Consider the following 17,500-nt stretch of genomic DNA (forward strand, 5'->3'; position numbering starts at 1 on the left):
TCCCTTGAAGGAGTGAGGATCAATGCAAGATCGACCGATTATTCACGGCCAAGCAACTCAGATGCCTAATCAAGGGGAACAGAGTCCCCACACTGCCCAACCGTTCACCTTGTCAAGCACACCAAAGCCCCACACTTCCCTTGAAGGAGTGAGGTTCAATGCCAGACCGACCCATCATTCACTGCCAAGCAACACATGCCCCGAATCAACGGGATCAACGTCCTCACACTGCCATACCGTTCATCTTGTCAGGCATATCAGAGTCCCACACTTCCCTTGAAGGAGTGAGGTTCCACGCCACAGGTTCAGTGCAAGACCGAGCCATCACTCACTGCCAACCAACACATGCCCCGAATCAACGGGATCAAAGTCGCCACACTGCCCAACCGTTCATCTTGTCAAGCATACCAAAGCCTCACACTTCCCTTGAAGGAGTGAGGTTCAATGCAAGATCGACCGATCATTCACTGCCGAAAGACGAACACGCCTAATCAAAGGGAACATAGTCCCCACACCACCCAACCGTTCATCTTGTCAAAGCATATCAGAGCCCCACACTTCCCTTGAAGGAGTGAGGTTCAATGCCAGACCGAGCCCTCATTCACTGCCAACCAACACATGCCCCGAATCACCGGGAACAAAGTCCCTGAACTGCCCATCCGTTCACCTTGTCAAGCATACCAAAGCCTCACAATTCCCTAGAAGGAGTGAGGTTCAATACAAGACCGAACCATCATTCACTGCCAAGCAACATACCCCGAATCAACGTGATCACAGTCTCCGCACTGCCCATCCATTCATCTTGCCAAGCATACCTAAGCCCCACACTTCTCTTGAAGGAGTGAGGTTCAATGCTAGACCGAGCCATCAATCACTGCCAACCAACACATGTCCCTTGAAGGAGTGAGGTTCAATGCCAGACCGAGCCCTCATTCACTGCCAACCAACACATGCCCCGAATCACCGGGAACAAAGTCCCTGAACTGCCCATCCGTTCACCTTGTCAAGCATACCAAAGCCTCACAATTCCCTAGAAGGAGTGAGGTTCAATACAAGACCGAACCATCACTCACTGCCAAGCAACATACCCCGAATCAACGTGATCACAGTCTCCGCACTGCCCATCCATTCATCTTGCCAAGCATACCTAAGCCCCACACTTCTCTTGAAGGAGTGAGGTTCAATGCTAGACCGAGCCATCAATCACTGCCAACCAACACATGCCCCGGATCAACGGGATCAAAGTTCACACACTGCCCAACCGTTCATCTTGTCACGCACACCAAAGCCCCACACTTCCCTTGAAGGAGTGAGGTTCAATGCAAGAAAGAGCAATTATTCATTGCCAAGCAACGCATGCCCCGAATCACCAGGAACAAAGTCCCCGAGTCCAGCTTACCAAAGCCTCATACTTCCCTTGAAGGAGTGAGGTTCAATGCAAGATCGAGCCATCATTCACTGCCAAGCAACACATGCCCCGAATCAACGGCATCAAAGCCTCCACACTGTCTAAACGTTCCTATTGTCAAGTATACCAAAGCCCCACACTTCCCTTGAAGGAGTGAGGTTCAACACACAAGACCGAACCATCGTTCACTGCCAAGCAACATATACCCCGAATCAACGGGATCGCAGTCTCCGCACTACCCAACCGTTCATCTTGTCAAGCATACCAAAGCCGCACACTTCCCTTGAAGGAGTGAGGATCAATGCAAGTTCGACCGATCATTCACTGCCAAGCAACGCACTCGCCTAATCAAAAGGAACACAGTCCCCACACTGCCCAACCGTTCATCTTGTCAAGCATATTAGGGCCCCGCACTTCCCTTGAAGGAGTGAGGTTCAATGCCAGACCGAGCCATCATTCACTGCCAACCAACACATGCCCCGAATCAACCGGATCAAAGTCGCCACACTGCCCAACCGTTCATCTTGTCAAGCATACCAAAGCCTCACACTTCCCTTGAAGGAGTGAGGTTCAATGCAAGACCGAGCCATCATTCACTGCCAACCAACACATGCCCCGAATCAACGGGATCAAGGTCCTCACACTGCCATACCGTTCATCTTGTCAGGCATATCAGAGTCCCACACTTCCCTTGAAGGAGTGAGGTTCAACGCCACAGGTTCAATGCAAGACCGAGCCATCACTCACTGCCAAGCAACACATGCCCCGAATCAACGGGATCAAAGTCGCCACCCTGCCCAACCGTTCATCTTGTCAAGCATACCAAAGCCTCACACCTCCCTTGAAGGAGTGAGGTTCAATGCAAGATCGATCGATCGATCATTCACTGCCAAAATAACGAACACGCCTAATCAAAGGGAACATAGTCCCCACACCGCCCAACCGTTCATCTTGTCAAGCATATCAGAGCCACACACTTCCCGTGAAGGAGTGAGGTTCAATGCCAGACCGAGCCATCATTCACTGCCAACCAACACATGCCCCGAATCACCAGGAACAAAGTCCCTGAACTGCCCATCCGTTCACCTTGTCAAGCATACCAAAGCCTCACACTTCCCTTGAAGGAGTGAGGTTCAATGCAAGACCGAGCCATCATTCACTGCCAAGCAACACATGCCCTGAGTCAACGGGATCAAAGTCCCCACACTGCCCAACCGTTCATCATGTCAACAATACGAACGCCTCACACTTCCCTTGAAGGTGTGAGGTTCAATGCAAAACCGACCCATCGTTCACTGCCAAGCAACACATGCCCCGAATCAACGGTATCAAAGTCCCCGCACTGCCCAACCCTTCATCTTGTCAAGCATAACGGCAACCCCACACTTCCCTTGAAGGAGTGAGGTTGAATGCGAGACCAAGCCACTGTTCAATACCAAGCAACACACGTCCCGAATCATCGGGAATGGAGTCACAAGGCTGCCCAAACCGTCCAGTTGTCAAGCGTATCAGAGCCCCACACTTCCATTGAAGGAGCGAGGTGGAAAGCAAGACTTCGCCATTCTTCAATGCCAAGCAACACACGTCCCGAATCACCGGGTATGGAGTCACAAGGCTGCCCAAACCGTTCATTTGTCAATCAGAACAGAGCCCCACACTTCCCTTGAAGGAGTGAGGTTGAAAGCAAGACTTAGCCATTCTTCAATGCCAAGCAACACACATCCCGAATTACCGGGTATGGAGTCACAAGGCTGCCCAACCGTTTATTTGTCAAGCGTATCAGAGCCACACACTTCCCTTGAAGGAGTGAGGTTGAATGCGAGACCAAGCCATTGTTCAACACCAAGCAACACACTTCCCGAATCACCGGGTATGGAGTCACAAGGCCGCCCAAACCGTTCAGTTGGCAAGCGTATCAGAGCCCCACACTTCACCGTTGAAGGAGTGAGGTTGAATGCGGGACTAAGCCATTGTTCAAATTGTTCACTGCCAAGCAACACCTCCCCCGAATCACCGGGTATGGAGTTGCAAAACTGTACCAGTCGTTTACATCATCAAGCAATGCAGAGCCTCGCAACTTTCCTGAAGGAGCAAGGGTGAAAAGCTAGATGTACAGAAATTATAATCATTATAAAACAACAGGCGGAAGACACAAGGGCATGCATAATACAAGGCACTCTGTGTAGCTATGTATTGATTCGAGATTGTTGCTTACCTTATTTGAAGATGGAAGCCGGTCCTGCTCTCTTTTATTATTTCTGGAATTTCTTGCTTCAGAATGTTTCTCAAATCTAGCCAGGCTATTCCGACCTCTTCGGCCTCAACCTCTGCTAAATTGTTATCACAATTTCTATCAAAGTCTAAAACCCTGGAGGATGCACGTTAGCAGCTCCGTTATTACTCAAGTAACCGCTAATCAAATTCATTGGCCTGCACTCCAAGGAGACTTCAAAACACGAAGTAGAGCCTAGCTAGAGTAGAGGTCTGCAAGATCTTACAGCTGCATCTAATTAAATTATTTGCAAATGTCGCGCATGCGTAGTGCGTCCATATTGCGTTGGCCCGGCCAGTGGGAGCGCGGGCCGGGACTTCCGTCGCGGGGGAAGACGAGTTAGTTTCCGCTCCACCGCGCCTTGAATATTATTATGATTATTCAAGCATTCTACTTTCTACATGTAATCGGGATCCGGACGCCCCTTCGGGGCCGTCCGTAAATACATGAGTCATGACTTTGTATTTTTACTTTGAAGTTAGAGACGTCTAACACTAGCAACAGGCGTTTGTTTGTGGTGGGTGGGTTCTCCTGCAAGACGTTTCTAAAAAATGTCATTTCGGAATGCATGCATACCATGTGAAGACAAGTACTACAAGCCGAGGATAACTAGAGATTCTTCAGACGCCAACATCTCTCCGCAGGACCAGAAGATCCAAGATTCTGTGGGATTTCACCATCCGGTGCGATCGCTTCATTGAGCACTGAGACTGACGGCTTGATGCTGTTCTGGTTGATGGATCTGCCAAGAAGGCCCTGATCATTGACATTGCTGTACCTGGTGATCCACGCGTTGCTGGAAAGGAAGTTGAGAAACGTGCCAAGTATCAACTTCTTGCTCGCGAAATAAAATCCATGGGCTATGGCAAGTTAAGACTCATATTGTTCCTTTGGTAGTTGGGACTTCGGGCACTGTTTCCAAACAGTTGCCAGGATACCTTGGTATCACCAGCTACTGCTCTGTGTATGAATTGCAAAAGAATGCTCTCCTTGGCTCGGCAGCTATCCTGCGTAAGGTCCTTGATTATTTTGTAATGCTCTGGGGTGGGTGGTGGAGATATTTCGGTCCAATTTTCCTCCAGACCCTCTCGTGTTTCCTATGATTGATATTTAAAAAAGTGTCGTGTGTTTCTCTCTGTTGTTTACCTACCAAGATATATAATATCCATATGATACATGGCCCCACCTTTGGCTGCTGGATGCTAGCCCGGTGGGTGCCAATCTCCGGCCTTCGGCCGAGTGCTGATGGATAATTACTAATATGGCAATCAAGAGTACTAACTATGCGGTAACCATGGTAACCATGCTTTATTACAATAGTAGCAAACATGCGAGAGAAATACGAATGTGAAATGTACATCACGCCATACAACCTGAAGGCTGAATCGCAAAGTTGCTCCAAAGCGACATAGCGAGGCGCTGCGCCCTCCTTCACTTTTTGACCGCACCCTTTCAAAATGAAGGTACGTTTTCCAACGGCCAAAGAGAGTTGGAAAGCTTGTGAGTGTGTCTTTGTGGGTAACTTGAACATTTGGGCTCATGTAAAATCGCACCGATTTTGGGATTTCCCTGTAACTTTTTGCTTCAGCAAAATGTTGTGCTTGACCGCATTCCTGTCACTTCGCAGTGGCTTTTCGTTGCAGTTTGTATCCCACCCTCCCATCCCTGACGTCTGGGTGTGTGTTTATCGATATAATCTTGTTCGCTTCTTATTGGCCATGTGGCTGTGGCAGTTACGACTGCTTTTCTTTTTCAAAAAAAAACATAGGGGTGGTGTGTGCGTCGCGGGCCTTTGTATGGTTACGTACAGCTTCAGATTGTATGGCTAGTGCCACGGGAGGTGAATCTGCATGGGAAGAATACAGTGATTGAACTGAAGCTGGATGATGACCGTGTGGTGAGTGTGTGGGTTTTTCAAGATACCGTCCTGGGGCAGGGATGTAGGTCCTTTAGCTTGGACGGGTGTTGTTATATTCATTGTAGCATCTTGTTGCAGTTGCTGCCTGCATTATCCGGCGAAGATATTGGCCCACAGCTCAGAAAGCTCATTGTGTTTCCCTGCCGAGAAGGTGGGCATTGCTGACCCAACATCTCTAGCAAGCCAGCATACTCAATACTGCATCTCGGGCGATCACAGCACCGCTAGTCGCCAAGAGCCTGCAGCAAGACAGCCAGATCTCCGATGCGTTGACTGCAATTTCTGAGACAAAGGCTGCTCTACATGCTGATCGGTGACGACAGGCCAATGCTGATATCCAGCAGTTCACCACGGAGACCCCCCCCCCCACACACACACACACTGCCAACACAGCATCCAGCTAGCCAGTGAACGCGGTGCCTCCAGCTGGCTGACTAATAACTGTCACCCCTTTGCCCGTCATTGTTTTTCCCTCTCCAAATGAATTCCGGGATGGGTTCTACCGCGGTTGGCCTTGCGATACGGCTGGTAACCTGTACCATGTGCACGGCTACCAAGTACCATCAACCTGGTGAACCTGTGTGTGTGTGGGGGGGGGGGGGCACGTACGCATGCTCTCACATGCAGCACGGGTGGTTTTCTCCACATCACCCCGCCATAATGAAGTGCGGGATATCACAGCATCCCTGCTGAAACCATCGAAACGGGAGGCCAACAAGGACGTAGCTGTCGAGTTCCACCTGCAGCCTTTGTCTGGCGAGCAGCTTCGCTGCAGGACTTCTTCGACGGAAGACAGTGCCAGACTCGACGTTGCTGCGACCGGTATTTGGGGAGGTCGATTTGAGCGAGCCTGGTTTGTTGTTGTTGTTGTTGTTGTTGTTGTTGTTGTTGTTGTTGTTGTTGTTGTTGTTGTTGTTGTTGTTGTTGTTGTTGTTGTTGTTGTTGTTGTTGTTGTTGTTGTTGTTGTTGTTGTTGTTGTTGTTGTTGTTGTTGTTGTTGTTGTTGTTGTTGTTGTTGTTGTTGTTGTTGTTGTTGTTGTTGTTGTTGTTGTTGTTGTTGTTGTTGTTGTTGTTGTTGTTGTTGTTGTTGTTGTTGTTGTTGTTGTTGTTGTTTCACATCTTTATTCTCACGATAGCCAGTGGCCAATAAGAGATAATAGTGAAAGAAAGGAGAAAGAGTGAGGAAGAAATGGATGGGCAGAGCCTAGGGGTTAATGACTACTTAAGTGTACGGGCAGGGGTGGTCGCTACACGAGCATACAGAGTTGTGCAACAGCAGGGATATCTGGGATTTGAAGGGAGAACGTGAAGGGATTTCGTTGTTGTTGTTGTTGTTGTTGTTGTTGTTGTTGTTGTTGTTGTTGTTGTTGTTGTTGTTGTTGTTGTTGTTGTTGTTGTTGTTGTTGTTGTTGTTGTTGTTGTTGTTGTTGTTGTTGTTGTTGTTGTTGTTTCAAATCTTTATTCTCACGATAGCCAGTGGCCAATAAGAGATGTTGTTGTTGTTGTTGTTGTTGTTGTTGTTGTTGTTGTTGTTGTTGTTGTTGTTGTTGTTGTTGTTGTTGTTGTTGTTGTTGTTGTTGTTGTTGTTGTTGTTGTTGTTGTTGTTGTTGTTGTTGTTGTTGTTGTTGTTGTTGTTGTTGTTGTTGTTGTTGTTGTTGTTGTTGTTGTTGTTGTTGTTGTTGTTGTTGTTGTTGTTGTTGTTGTTGTTGTTGTTGTTGTTGTTGTTGTTGTTGTTGTTGTTGTTGTTGTTGTTGTTGTTGGTGGTGGTGCTGTTGTCGTCATTGTTGTATTCTTCTATTTCGCACAGGCAGTACTGCCTTCTCACCAGAGATTGGCTCTCTGATTCGTACCAAAAACGAAAGTAGTATGACATATTATTAGAAGAATGAAAGGGTGAAAGGGAAGAAGATTGCAACTATGAAAGTGGTCCTTTACCCAGCGATACTTTGAAGTACATGTACGGTGTACATGTACATGTTTGATCGGTATTCTTAGTGCTGGTGGATGACTTTTGCTTTGCTGACATTACTTCGGTGATGAATTGACTGATCTGTTTAAGGATGTACATGTAATTCGCACCAAAAAAACTGGTGGGTAAAAAATTAGAAAAAACGCCCGGTCTCGACTGTTTTTTAGGCGGTGACGGTGAAAGTAAAAAGAGAAAAAAGAAAAGAAAGCGACTGCCGCTGTGGGCCAATGCCTGGGTTTGAGCGAAAACATGGAGCAGCAGGGAATGGGCCAGCTCTCAGTGCAGTGCAATATGGACGCGACTAGCGCAGTGAAATACATGTACATGTTGTACATGTAGTAGCTGCAGCGCGGTGCAGCACAAGCAAAAAAAATTCACGGTTCGCGTGAGACTCGGTTTCTCTATAATTATAGAGGCCGAGTTTTCCGCATCCGTAGGAACGCCACCACCCATCAAGGATCAAGGCGCAGATGCAGCTCCTAAAGCGGTGGGAGGTGAGTAGATCAGCTCACCAGCATGTGGTCAAAGACCGGAAATCCCATTCACTGCATCCATGTTTTCCTCGAGCAAGTAGACTAGAAAAAACGAACGAATGCTCGGCTTCCATTGGTTGGCGAACACCCACCCCCAGCCCTTTACTAGAAGCCGGTCACGGGTGTCGGGTTCGAAGGGTACCCAACTATCCTCACTGGGTTACTGTCCGCCAACCAAGTGCCAACAAACTGCCTCGCTGGGACTTTTAAAACAACGGCCAATCACGCCAAGACTTCTCCCGTCGCCTCCGCCAGATAACGTACAGGTAGCTGGAATTTACATTGTAGTGCTGAATTTCTGCAGTTCCTTCTCGCGCTGTTTTTCCTTACAACAGCCTAATCATGCTAATGCTCGTGCCAAACCGTCCAAGCTGCTCCTCTACAAGGCTCTAGTCTTGCCCCCACCTCTGCCCGTCTTGAGTTCATGCACTCCTGTTTGAGGCGGCGATACCGTGATGACAGCTCCATCAGAAGAAGAAACGGTATTGTTGTGCGCCCCCCCCCCCCCCGGCCCCCGCGGTACGAGAGGCTTTTAAAAATAAAAGAAGAAGAAAAAAGAATGATAACACACTGCACTCGTACGTGTAGTAACCACAAAAAAAAAGAAAAGAAAAAACCCTCGTCGTGTCGCGTCGGAGAGCGGGACCGGGATCCCTGGGACCCTGGGCCTGGCCCTATCAAACGCCTTGCTGAAACGGGTTTATCGCTATCGCCAGTATCCAGGTATCGGCAAGAGTCTCTTGCTATCGGTGATTTTGTAGGTGCTCGTACTCGACTGACTCGTACTTGAACTAACTTGAAGTTTGAGCATCCTGAGCATCCTGGTCGCGGGCTAGTGCTGACAACTCATTCACCATGCACCAAGAAAGAGTCCAAAATCCCCCGGGGGAGCCACCCACTAGGCACTACTGACGTACTGCCACTGCACTGCATGCATGCACAGACGTCATGCATTGACAAGAACAAGAAAAGCTGCGCTACAGTACAGACTGCATGCAGTACAAGTAGTGAAGTACTGATATGCTGAGAGAAGCTCGCATTATGAAAATAAGGAAATAATTAGAATTATTTCCCACAGTATTTCCAGCAGCTGCTGGAACTGAGTCATACCAGCATTAGTCATACTCTTCTTGTGTAGATTGTATGCCTGGTTTGTTTATAGAAGTAACTAGAATTCCATTCTTTTCGGCTTAGCTTTCCACAATAGTCGAGCGCAATGTTCAATTGCTTTGTTCTTTAGTCATTTCCAAAATGAAGAAGCAGCAAGATGACTTCCAGAAAGTCAATCCCTACACCCAGCACCTGCCCTATGCAGAGCTGCTTGATGAAGAAGCGAATGAAATGCTTCAAGATATCATCACCAATTTATCCGCCGCAATTCTGCAGCGTGAAATACGTCCAGGTGTTGTCTTCTGGGTCTCAAGACTTGATCAGTGAGTTGACCATGGACTGTTGTTTATAAACATGCTTTATTAGACACGCTAAAGGCTTGCATCCAGCAGTTGACAATTATTGTGTGATGTTTTATTTGTGCATGGTTAGATCGAGTGTAAGTGTAGGGCGAAACATAGTCTTGTCTCTCAGCACTGCAGAATAATTGTGACAGCAAAAGTAAAAAGTTTCATTGTCAATGCTGTATAGAAAGTCCAATGAGAGCATCAATGCACAGGTATAATGCTTCAGTATGGTCCTTATTTTGCACTGGTTACTACAGCTACATGCAGTATGCAAACCATAGGCTGAGCTTAGCACAATGCTTTGTCACTTCAGTGCGTCTGCATGTGACTAGCAAGCATGTACAATCAACTTCGCTAATAACGACTACGGATATAACGACAATTTGCGAATAACGACTGAATATCCGTGCCCAGATCAAAGTCCCATCTAACTGCAATACATATAATGAGACTTCGGGTAGAACGACACTTCGCGAATAAGGACACTTTTCTGATGCCCAGCCGGGTGTCGTTATACGCAAAGTTGACTGTATGCGGGTGTTAATGTGGGCACGTGCATGCATGCGCCCGCATTTTTTTTGATAATGGGCCACTTTGTGGTCACTATGTTGTATGTGGGGTGCGTGGTTGGGCGTTCATTATCGCGTGTCTTTTTCCACTGCAGTTACATGCGTATCTATGACCAGCGATTCACCAAAGAGCAACACATACTGTTAGTCAAGTTGCTATATTCATTCATAACCCAGCCGTACCTGAGTTATAATGTCGTTGAAGCTTGCTCACGGATACTCACTGATTTGCTCAGGTTAGTCTTACTGGAATGGGTTTGTTACATTATTGTATTGGTTTTTTTTGTGACATGGGTATGGGGTGGGGGGGGGGGGGGGGGGAGATAGGTGCGTGCGTGCACGTGTACACACATGTGCGCACAGCTCCGCTCGTGTGAGCACTTGTGTGTGTGCACGCGCGTGCGCGGCTCTATTTATGTAAGTGTGTGCATGTAATATATGTACTGTTGTGGCCATAGAAATCCGTTGGAATGACCGGGGCTGGCGCCCTTACTCGCTTAGCGCGTACATGCATGTACACACTGTAATAATGGACCAGCAGTGCTCACGGCTGCACGGCCAACGCCCCCCCCCCCCCCCCTGGCCACTTGACTTCTCACCGGACTTCAATGTCTGCAAGAGTGTGTATAATTGTAATGAATGATCACTTTGCTTTCCCCTCATCATCATTTCTATGTAACATGGACACTAACACCGTAGGCAATGAATTAACCCCCATGCTTGATGCGCCGCCGCCGACCCTTTGTACCCTGTCGCTTCACATCCGAACATGCACAGCGCACACACAGATAGGGAATGATAAAGCGCTGTGGACCCTGGCTAGCACCAGACAATGCTATTCGTAACATCTTGTGCATAGCTACGGGGAAAACAGGTAATGTGCACACTCGTATCAGAAACATAACATGACCAAAGTACATTGTACTTCCTCTGGAGAACCTCTAAGGATTTCGCACAGTGCCAATTCCTTTCCTATAACAATGTACATTATGTACATGTACTTCGAAGAAGTATATCCATGCCTTGTCTTAGAGTGTTTTTGTTTCACTGAACCCAACTTTCTTGAGCACAGTATCTCTTTATTAATATGAAAATTAATGAAAAAAGACACGGAAGGCCTTTTCCGGAGGAAGTGCTGGTCCAGGGTATTTTCTTGCTACGATCATCAACGTCATTTATGACAAGAAAATTCCCTTGAAAACTGCATTGGTTTTGTGATTTTTGTGTGCGTGCTTGTGTGTATGTGCGTGTGTGTGTGTGTGTGTGTGTGTGTGTGTGTGTGTGTGTGTGTGTGTGTGTGTGTGTGTGTGCATGCTTGTGTGTGTGTGTGTGTGTGTGTGTCTGTGTGTGGTGTGCGTGCATATGTGTGCATTACTCCATCCATGCTGCTGTTTTCGTTCGCGTATTGTAGAAAAATCAAGCGATTGTCTCGAGATGACTTGGTCCTAGATTGGCGGCCACTGTATGACTTGGTGAGGCGCATGTGCTTTTGCAAGACGAATAGAGCAGGTGCTTTACATGCTCCTACGTAAGTTCTAAGCTCTGTGCATATGTAATGTATACATGTGTGTGTGTGTGTGTGTGTGTGTGTGTGTGTGTGTGTGTGTGTGTGTGTGTGTGTGTGTGTGTGTATGTGTGTGTGTGTGTGCGCGCGCGAGTGTGTGCGCACTCGCTTGTGTGTGTGCATGTGTGTTTCATTGGCGCTTAGAGATAGGGGCACTTTTCAAGAGAGGGCTCTCGCCGAGCAAATATAGTATTTGTAATTTTTGCAGGTAGGCTGTTCTTGATATTTCAATAGTCTCGGGGAAGTTTTCTCAAAGTCTGTTGAACTTTCTGATCTTTGGTAACTCCAGGCTAGCATATTCTTGCTCTTGGCATCAGCATGACATTAAACATGATGTGTTTTATAAAGACGAGGGCTTGATTACTGCTACAACTATCACTCTCTGTGATATAAGTACGTTTTTTTCCCAACTCAAAGTATGTGCTATGCATATGCCCAGTCCCTGAAACGTCAATACGATATCCTTTCATGTGCTAATCCATATGGCCCTCCTTTCTTTGCGCAGGATGAAGACTAGCAATCGAATCTGGCTGTGCGTGCGAAAGTGCCGCATGTAAGTTATCGACTTCTGTTTCTCTACCTGATAATATCAAGGCACCGTCTGCTTGTTCTGTGGGTTCAGTGATTTGCAGCATTTCCTGAACGACTAGACTAGAAGTACAATGTAATCAGTATCAAAAAGTATTCTTTCTAGACCAAAGAGTGGTATATTTGATAACATTTAATAACGATAGAAATTTTTACGATACTTCTCCAGACGTTTCGTTGTTCTGAACAACATCGTCATTCTTTATCCACTGACGATGTTGTTCAGAACAACGAAACGTCTGGAGAAGTATCGTAAAAATTTCTATCGTTATTTAAATGTTATCAAATATACCACTCTTTGGTCTAGAAAGAATACTTTTTGATATTACAATGAGAGTGAATAATCAACGGCTTGTCCACCAACTCTTTAATGTAATCAGTATTGCCCCATCTTATGGGCCTGTTAAATGTGATGTCACTGCCCCCTTGGCACTGGAATGGGAAGTTGCTAGTTTCTCACCGATTGGTCAGTCTTTGTCCTTTCGGTAAGATGATTTTTATCCCAGGAAAGCTGTGTAAAAGGGAACTCTTTGTGTATTGTCAGCAGGGGCTGGATATTTCGACCACCTAACTGATTCGCAATTCTTAATTTCCTGACCATCACTGGCAGCGCTTATTTTCGGTGGGGGAGGTTCTTCTCCGGTAATGGGGTTTTGTTGGTTTTAATTTGTGCAATAGCTACTTCTCTGTGGAGTCTACCCAAGAGATGCTGAATGAGATGCGTCCAATGCTGTGTCCATCCGACGTTGTGTGTGATGATGCATTGCTGATGATGTCTAACTTCTTGCCAATCTTACTTCCTCCTGAGCATCATGATAAGGGCTTCAAGTAAGTAACACATGTTAGTTTGTGTGGACTATTTTCTTTCCTCTCTTCTTTAAAGCAAAAGTTACAACTGTATTCTTTCTGCCTGTCAGCCTCTAATCCTCTAAAAACGGTTAACCGCGGTACTCGAGACTCTTTTTGTTTTTGGGTTGTCTAGATGTTGTGACTGACCTAGGTGTGTTTCTGTGATGTTGATTGGTAGCGTTGATTGCATTTGTGATTGTGTCTATTCATTCCTCTTCCTACAGGCTGTGGTTTGAGGAGCTCATGGAGCTATGGCTGAACATGGCACACTTTGACAGCAGATGTGCAGTAAGTTCATTCATGGTTGCTGCTTTATGGGCCATTCACACTACGCCCAAAACGTGGCGTACGTGACGTTTTCGTCCGGATAGCCATGACAACATGGAACGTGGCGGGAAAATCGTACCCCTGATACGAAAACGTAGATGACGTATCCAGACCCCTGTACCGAGTTTCGTACTGTCATTCCCAGCAGTTTGTGTCCAAAATATGCTGTACGCACAGCTGTACGAGCAGCGTGTGCGTGCCTGTATGAATGCACCTGCATGAAAACGACGTCTGCCAGTACGTCGTATTCCAAAACGTGACGCATATTGTAACGTAGTATGAATAGCCTATTAGCTGTGCGAGTTGACTGCTGCTGCTGCTGGAGTGAGAACATTAACGATTCGTATTGCCTTACTAGTATTGTATAGCTTGTACATTGCTTGGGCTGCGTTATTCACAGCCTTTATATAATGGTGAACATACACTACATGCTGATACGAAAGCTTGTCTCCTTGGAAATTCGAGAAAATAAATCAAAAGTTGCCCAAATGTTGCAACACATACTTCAAGTAAATGTGTATGTTCACCATCTTTTTTTGTCACTAGTGCATGTAGTTTGAATTATGCACTGCTTATACATGTATCTACTCTCCATGGTCTTCCTTTCTGCCCAGTCATTGATGCATCTCTTCACAAACCTGGCGGAAGTGAACATTGGATACATTGACTGGACGCCTTACCTGCCACGGGTATGTTTTGCATGCACATATTTTCTTGTATCTGGTTACATATGAGAGAGAGAGACAGAGGGAGGGAGGGAGGGAGAGAGACAGATAGAGAGACAGACAGAGAGAGAGAAAGAGAGAGAGAGAGAGAGAGTCTAAGTGGAATAGGTTTAACTCAAAGTTTCATGCCTAAGCAATCATCTAACAACTGCTCTGAAAAGCTCTTGTGCATTGAGCACTTTTCATGCAGTTTGGCGAGACTTTCTTTGTTCCTTGTTTCTACTCATGTATTCCCTTGTTTTGAAGTTTGGATTCTGTACATCCGTGCCCTGCATTTTACTGATTAAAGGGTGCTATATAAGTGTTTGGTTGAGTTCTGCTCTCACCATGTATAATGTACAGATGTGTCAAAGGTTTCAAGTCATCCTGTTTGCTGTTTGTGTCTGCTCTATTCTTTAGCTGTTCAATATCTTCTTGCGAGGTTTCCGACTGCCCCCATTTCAGCAGAGAACAACCAAGGACAACACCATTTCATCTGATATGACAGCGCGGTTTATCATCAGCATGCTGGTGCGTGTGATTCCCACCACTGCAAGACTTTATTTAAGCTGTGTTCATAACTGGCACGTGTACAGAACAGTACACGTGTCCAGTTCATGCATGCTCCAGTGCACATTCGAATTTCTTTTAAAAGCGCTCGTCCATAGGTATGACTCCCCCAGTCCACCAAAATGCGCACAAACCTGTACACGTACCAGTTATGAACACAGCTTCGCTCTCAAAGTCACATACATAGCATAACTGCTTCAGACTTTATCCATACATGTAGGTGTTTTTCATTTTGTATGGCAGTTCTTCCAGCACGTTTTGCAAGTGCACAGTGCAATGCACTGTGACCAGGTTCTTTGCAGAATACCTTCCATGGTTATCTAGTACTTCCGATTCTCAACAGTACCCGGTCTCACTGGCATGACACTACTGTCACCGACGAATGCCAAAGAGCACCGTTTAAAAATAGATAAAAAGACGATGGAATCATCACTGTGTGGCGTTAGTTTCTGGAAGTGTCTCCTGGCATCTGTACAAAGCGATCCAGTCCATAGTGCTTTGCCAAATATGGCTCTTCACATGAAAGTAGGTGTTTCGTACTCGACGTCCTCAGCTGGTAATGCATCACAAGCAAGACAGGCCATGCACTGTTTGTTCACAGTACACACACGTGTGGATCTGTATCCGGTGTGCTGAGTACACATAACCGTACATGTACAGTGCTGCTCGATGAAATCCAGCCACAGCGTCACTCCAGTTTGCGCCTTGCACTATTTCGCAGCCCAGTGTTTGCAGGTCTAGGGCTGCGCAACGCCTGGCATGGCGTACTTGAGAGTGACGTGACTGGATTTCATTTAGCAGTACTGATCTACACTGCACCGTGCTCATACTGCAAAGTGCAATCTGCGCGTGGGCATTGTACTTTTCGCTACACAAGCCCGACTATGCCTTGTAAATGGACAAATTGGCTTTGCGAAACAGTGATGCAATACGGGATAAATCATGCCTTGCAGCTACATTATGAAGTATGCCTCCAAAGTTTGTTCCATTTCCAAAGTGGTTTGTGTGAGCTACCCAAAGGTGGCTAATTCTAGTGTTTATCTAATAATTATTTCCTTCCAGACTTTGTATATGTCACCATGGATGCTGAAGGAATATACTCTTTCGAGTATGCACATGTTGTTAGAAATGATATCCTATTCAGAGCTATGCCAAAGGCGTGCGACGTCACAAATCACCGTAGTGTGTCTGGTATAACCAATGTCCAGCGCCCTTTATTTCGTTTGTGTGGTCAGACCATGTTGGCATTTACCACATGACCAAGAGATCCACGTGAGAGCGGTCACGAAGCACAGGTCGTGTATCAGCATAATCAGGGCACTGAGCGGACACTAGACAGGTTCAGCTGCACATTATTTTTGACGAGACGCAGTTTTGGAAAACAATGCAACAGAACAGCGTCTCGTGTCGAAATAGGAGTTTTACGCCAACCAATGACCCATTTGACGTGAAATTGCGCGTCACGTCAAAAATAACCTGCAGCTTGACCTTTCTACTCTTATATTAAATTCTCTTCTCCGGTTGCATCTACTTTGTACTTGCAGGGTGGCCAGTCTGAGCCAGCAATGAAGCTTTTCTACAAATTGATGTTGACTTTGAAGAACTTCTACCACCCGTCCAATACAGGTCATTTCCAGGTAAGAGTTTTCTTCTAGCATGCACATTGCACACACATGCACTGCATGTACTACACACGCACACACATGTACTACACATCAATGTACTGCACATACGGCATTTCAACGCACACATGCATGGACTGTACATACGACAGCTCAACATATTATGTGCGCACTGCCTTTGTGTGGAGGTGCGTGTGCATACGTGTGTGTGTGGGGGGGGGGGGGGGGGGATATGCATGCAGCTGTACCTACCTAATGTACAGATGGGTATGATGACATGCATGCAGGTATGCATAATATGCACTGTTGACGTCTACGTGGTTCGACCATATGTGGGCTATCTGCAAAGCAAGTGGAGTGGTGTTCGTGGACAGTTTCTCTCAATGTATCCTGCGCATGTCTAATTCTGTTTTGTTTGTGCTCACAGGTACGAATTCAACGCTTCCTGTGCCTTGCAAAGTACTTTTGCATTCGCTATCACAAGTATGTATTTGACGGTTGCCCTGGATACATGCATTAAGCTTGTGTGCACTGATAGTCTAAGTTCGATAGTTGACTAGCATACCTGGTAGTAACACAGGATTGACTTGTGACATCATGTACATGTGGGGATCGGCAATTAATCCAAAGTCTCATGGAGGTTCTGCCGTTCCTCTCGTTGACTATTGTTACTGCCGGTACTCCTTTCCCCAGACTCTGATGACTATATTGTTACTGCCAGTACTCCTTTTCTCAGACTCGGGTGACTACTGGTACTGCTGGTACTCCTTTCCCCAGACTCGGGTGATTGTATTGTTACTGCCAGTACTCCTTTCCCAGCGCATGCATATCCTGATCATCACTGTTTTGCAGAAGGCTCTATCACAGGTACCACAGCGCATGCATGCTTGTTTTACGTCTCTGCAGTGCAGTGCAGGCAGCCTGTACTGGCCATTCTGATCTGCCATGAAATTCAAGCTATATAAATGCATGGATTCACTGCAGCAGTCTGCTGACTGGACATGACTGTGTGTGTTTTCACACACTCTTGTCCTTGTGTAGGGAACGCCTGACGTCACCAAGCTGGCTTCCTACTATTCCAGAAGAACACCGGCTGACTGACGATGACGTCGACAAATTCTGCTTATGTCTCCAGCCCATCGTTGAAGTCA

At 46.5% G+C, this 17,500-nt stretch overlaps 1 protein-coding gene and 1 long non-coding RNA gene across 2 annotated transcripts in view; one reads left to right on the top strand and one right to left on the bottom strand.

The window, feature by feature from the left end:
- Positions 1–3,868, bottom strand: part of LOC135812505 (uncharacterized) — a 22,864-nt gene extending 18,996 nt beyond the window's left edge. The window contains exon 1 of the long non-coding RNA XR_010552832.1: positions 3,624–3,868. This is a non-coding gene — a long non-coding RNA (uncharacterized LOC135812505). The remainder of the gene's footprint in view (positions 1–3,623) is intronic.
- A 5,255-nt stretch (positions 3,869–9,123) lies between these two features.
- The window catches only part of LOC135811549 (proteasome activator complex subunit 4B-like), a 53,177-nt gene continuing 44,800 nt past the window's right edge, over positions 9,124–17,500 (top strand). The window contains exons 1-11 of the mRNA XM_065324778.1: positions 9,124–9,532; positions 10,221–10,361; positions 11,537–11,653; positions 12,195–12,242; positions 12,956–13,105; positions 13,351–13,414; positions 14,068–14,142; positions 14,578–14,688; positions 16,272–16,364; positions 16,777–16,832; positions 17,391–17,500. The exon at positions 17,391–17,500 is cut by the window's right edge and continues 97 nt beyond it. Of these exons, the coding sequence (XP_065180850.1) occupies positions 9,351–9,532; positions 10,221–10,361; positions 11,537–11,653; positions 12,195–12,242; positions 12,956–13,105; positions 13,351–13,414; positions 14,068–14,142; positions 14,578–14,688; positions 16,272–16,364; positions 16,777–16,832; positions 17,391–17,500 (1,147 nt within the window). The 5' untranslated portion in view covers positions 9,124–9,350. The remainder of the gene's footprint in view (positions 9,533–10,220; positions 10,362–11,536; positions 11,654–12,194; positions 12,243–12,955; positions 13,106–13,350; positions 13,415–14,067; positions 14,143–14,577; positions 14,689–16,271; positions 16,365–16,776; positions 16,833–17,390) is intronic.

Source organism: Sycon ciliatum, chromosome 3, assembly GCF_964019385.1.
Source record: "Sycon ciliatum chromosome 3, ocSycCili1.1, whole genome shotgun sequence".
NCBI classification, from domain to species: domain Eukaryota; kingdom Metazoa; phylum Porifera; class Calcarea; order Leucosolenida; family Sycettidae; genus Sycon; species Sycon ciliatum.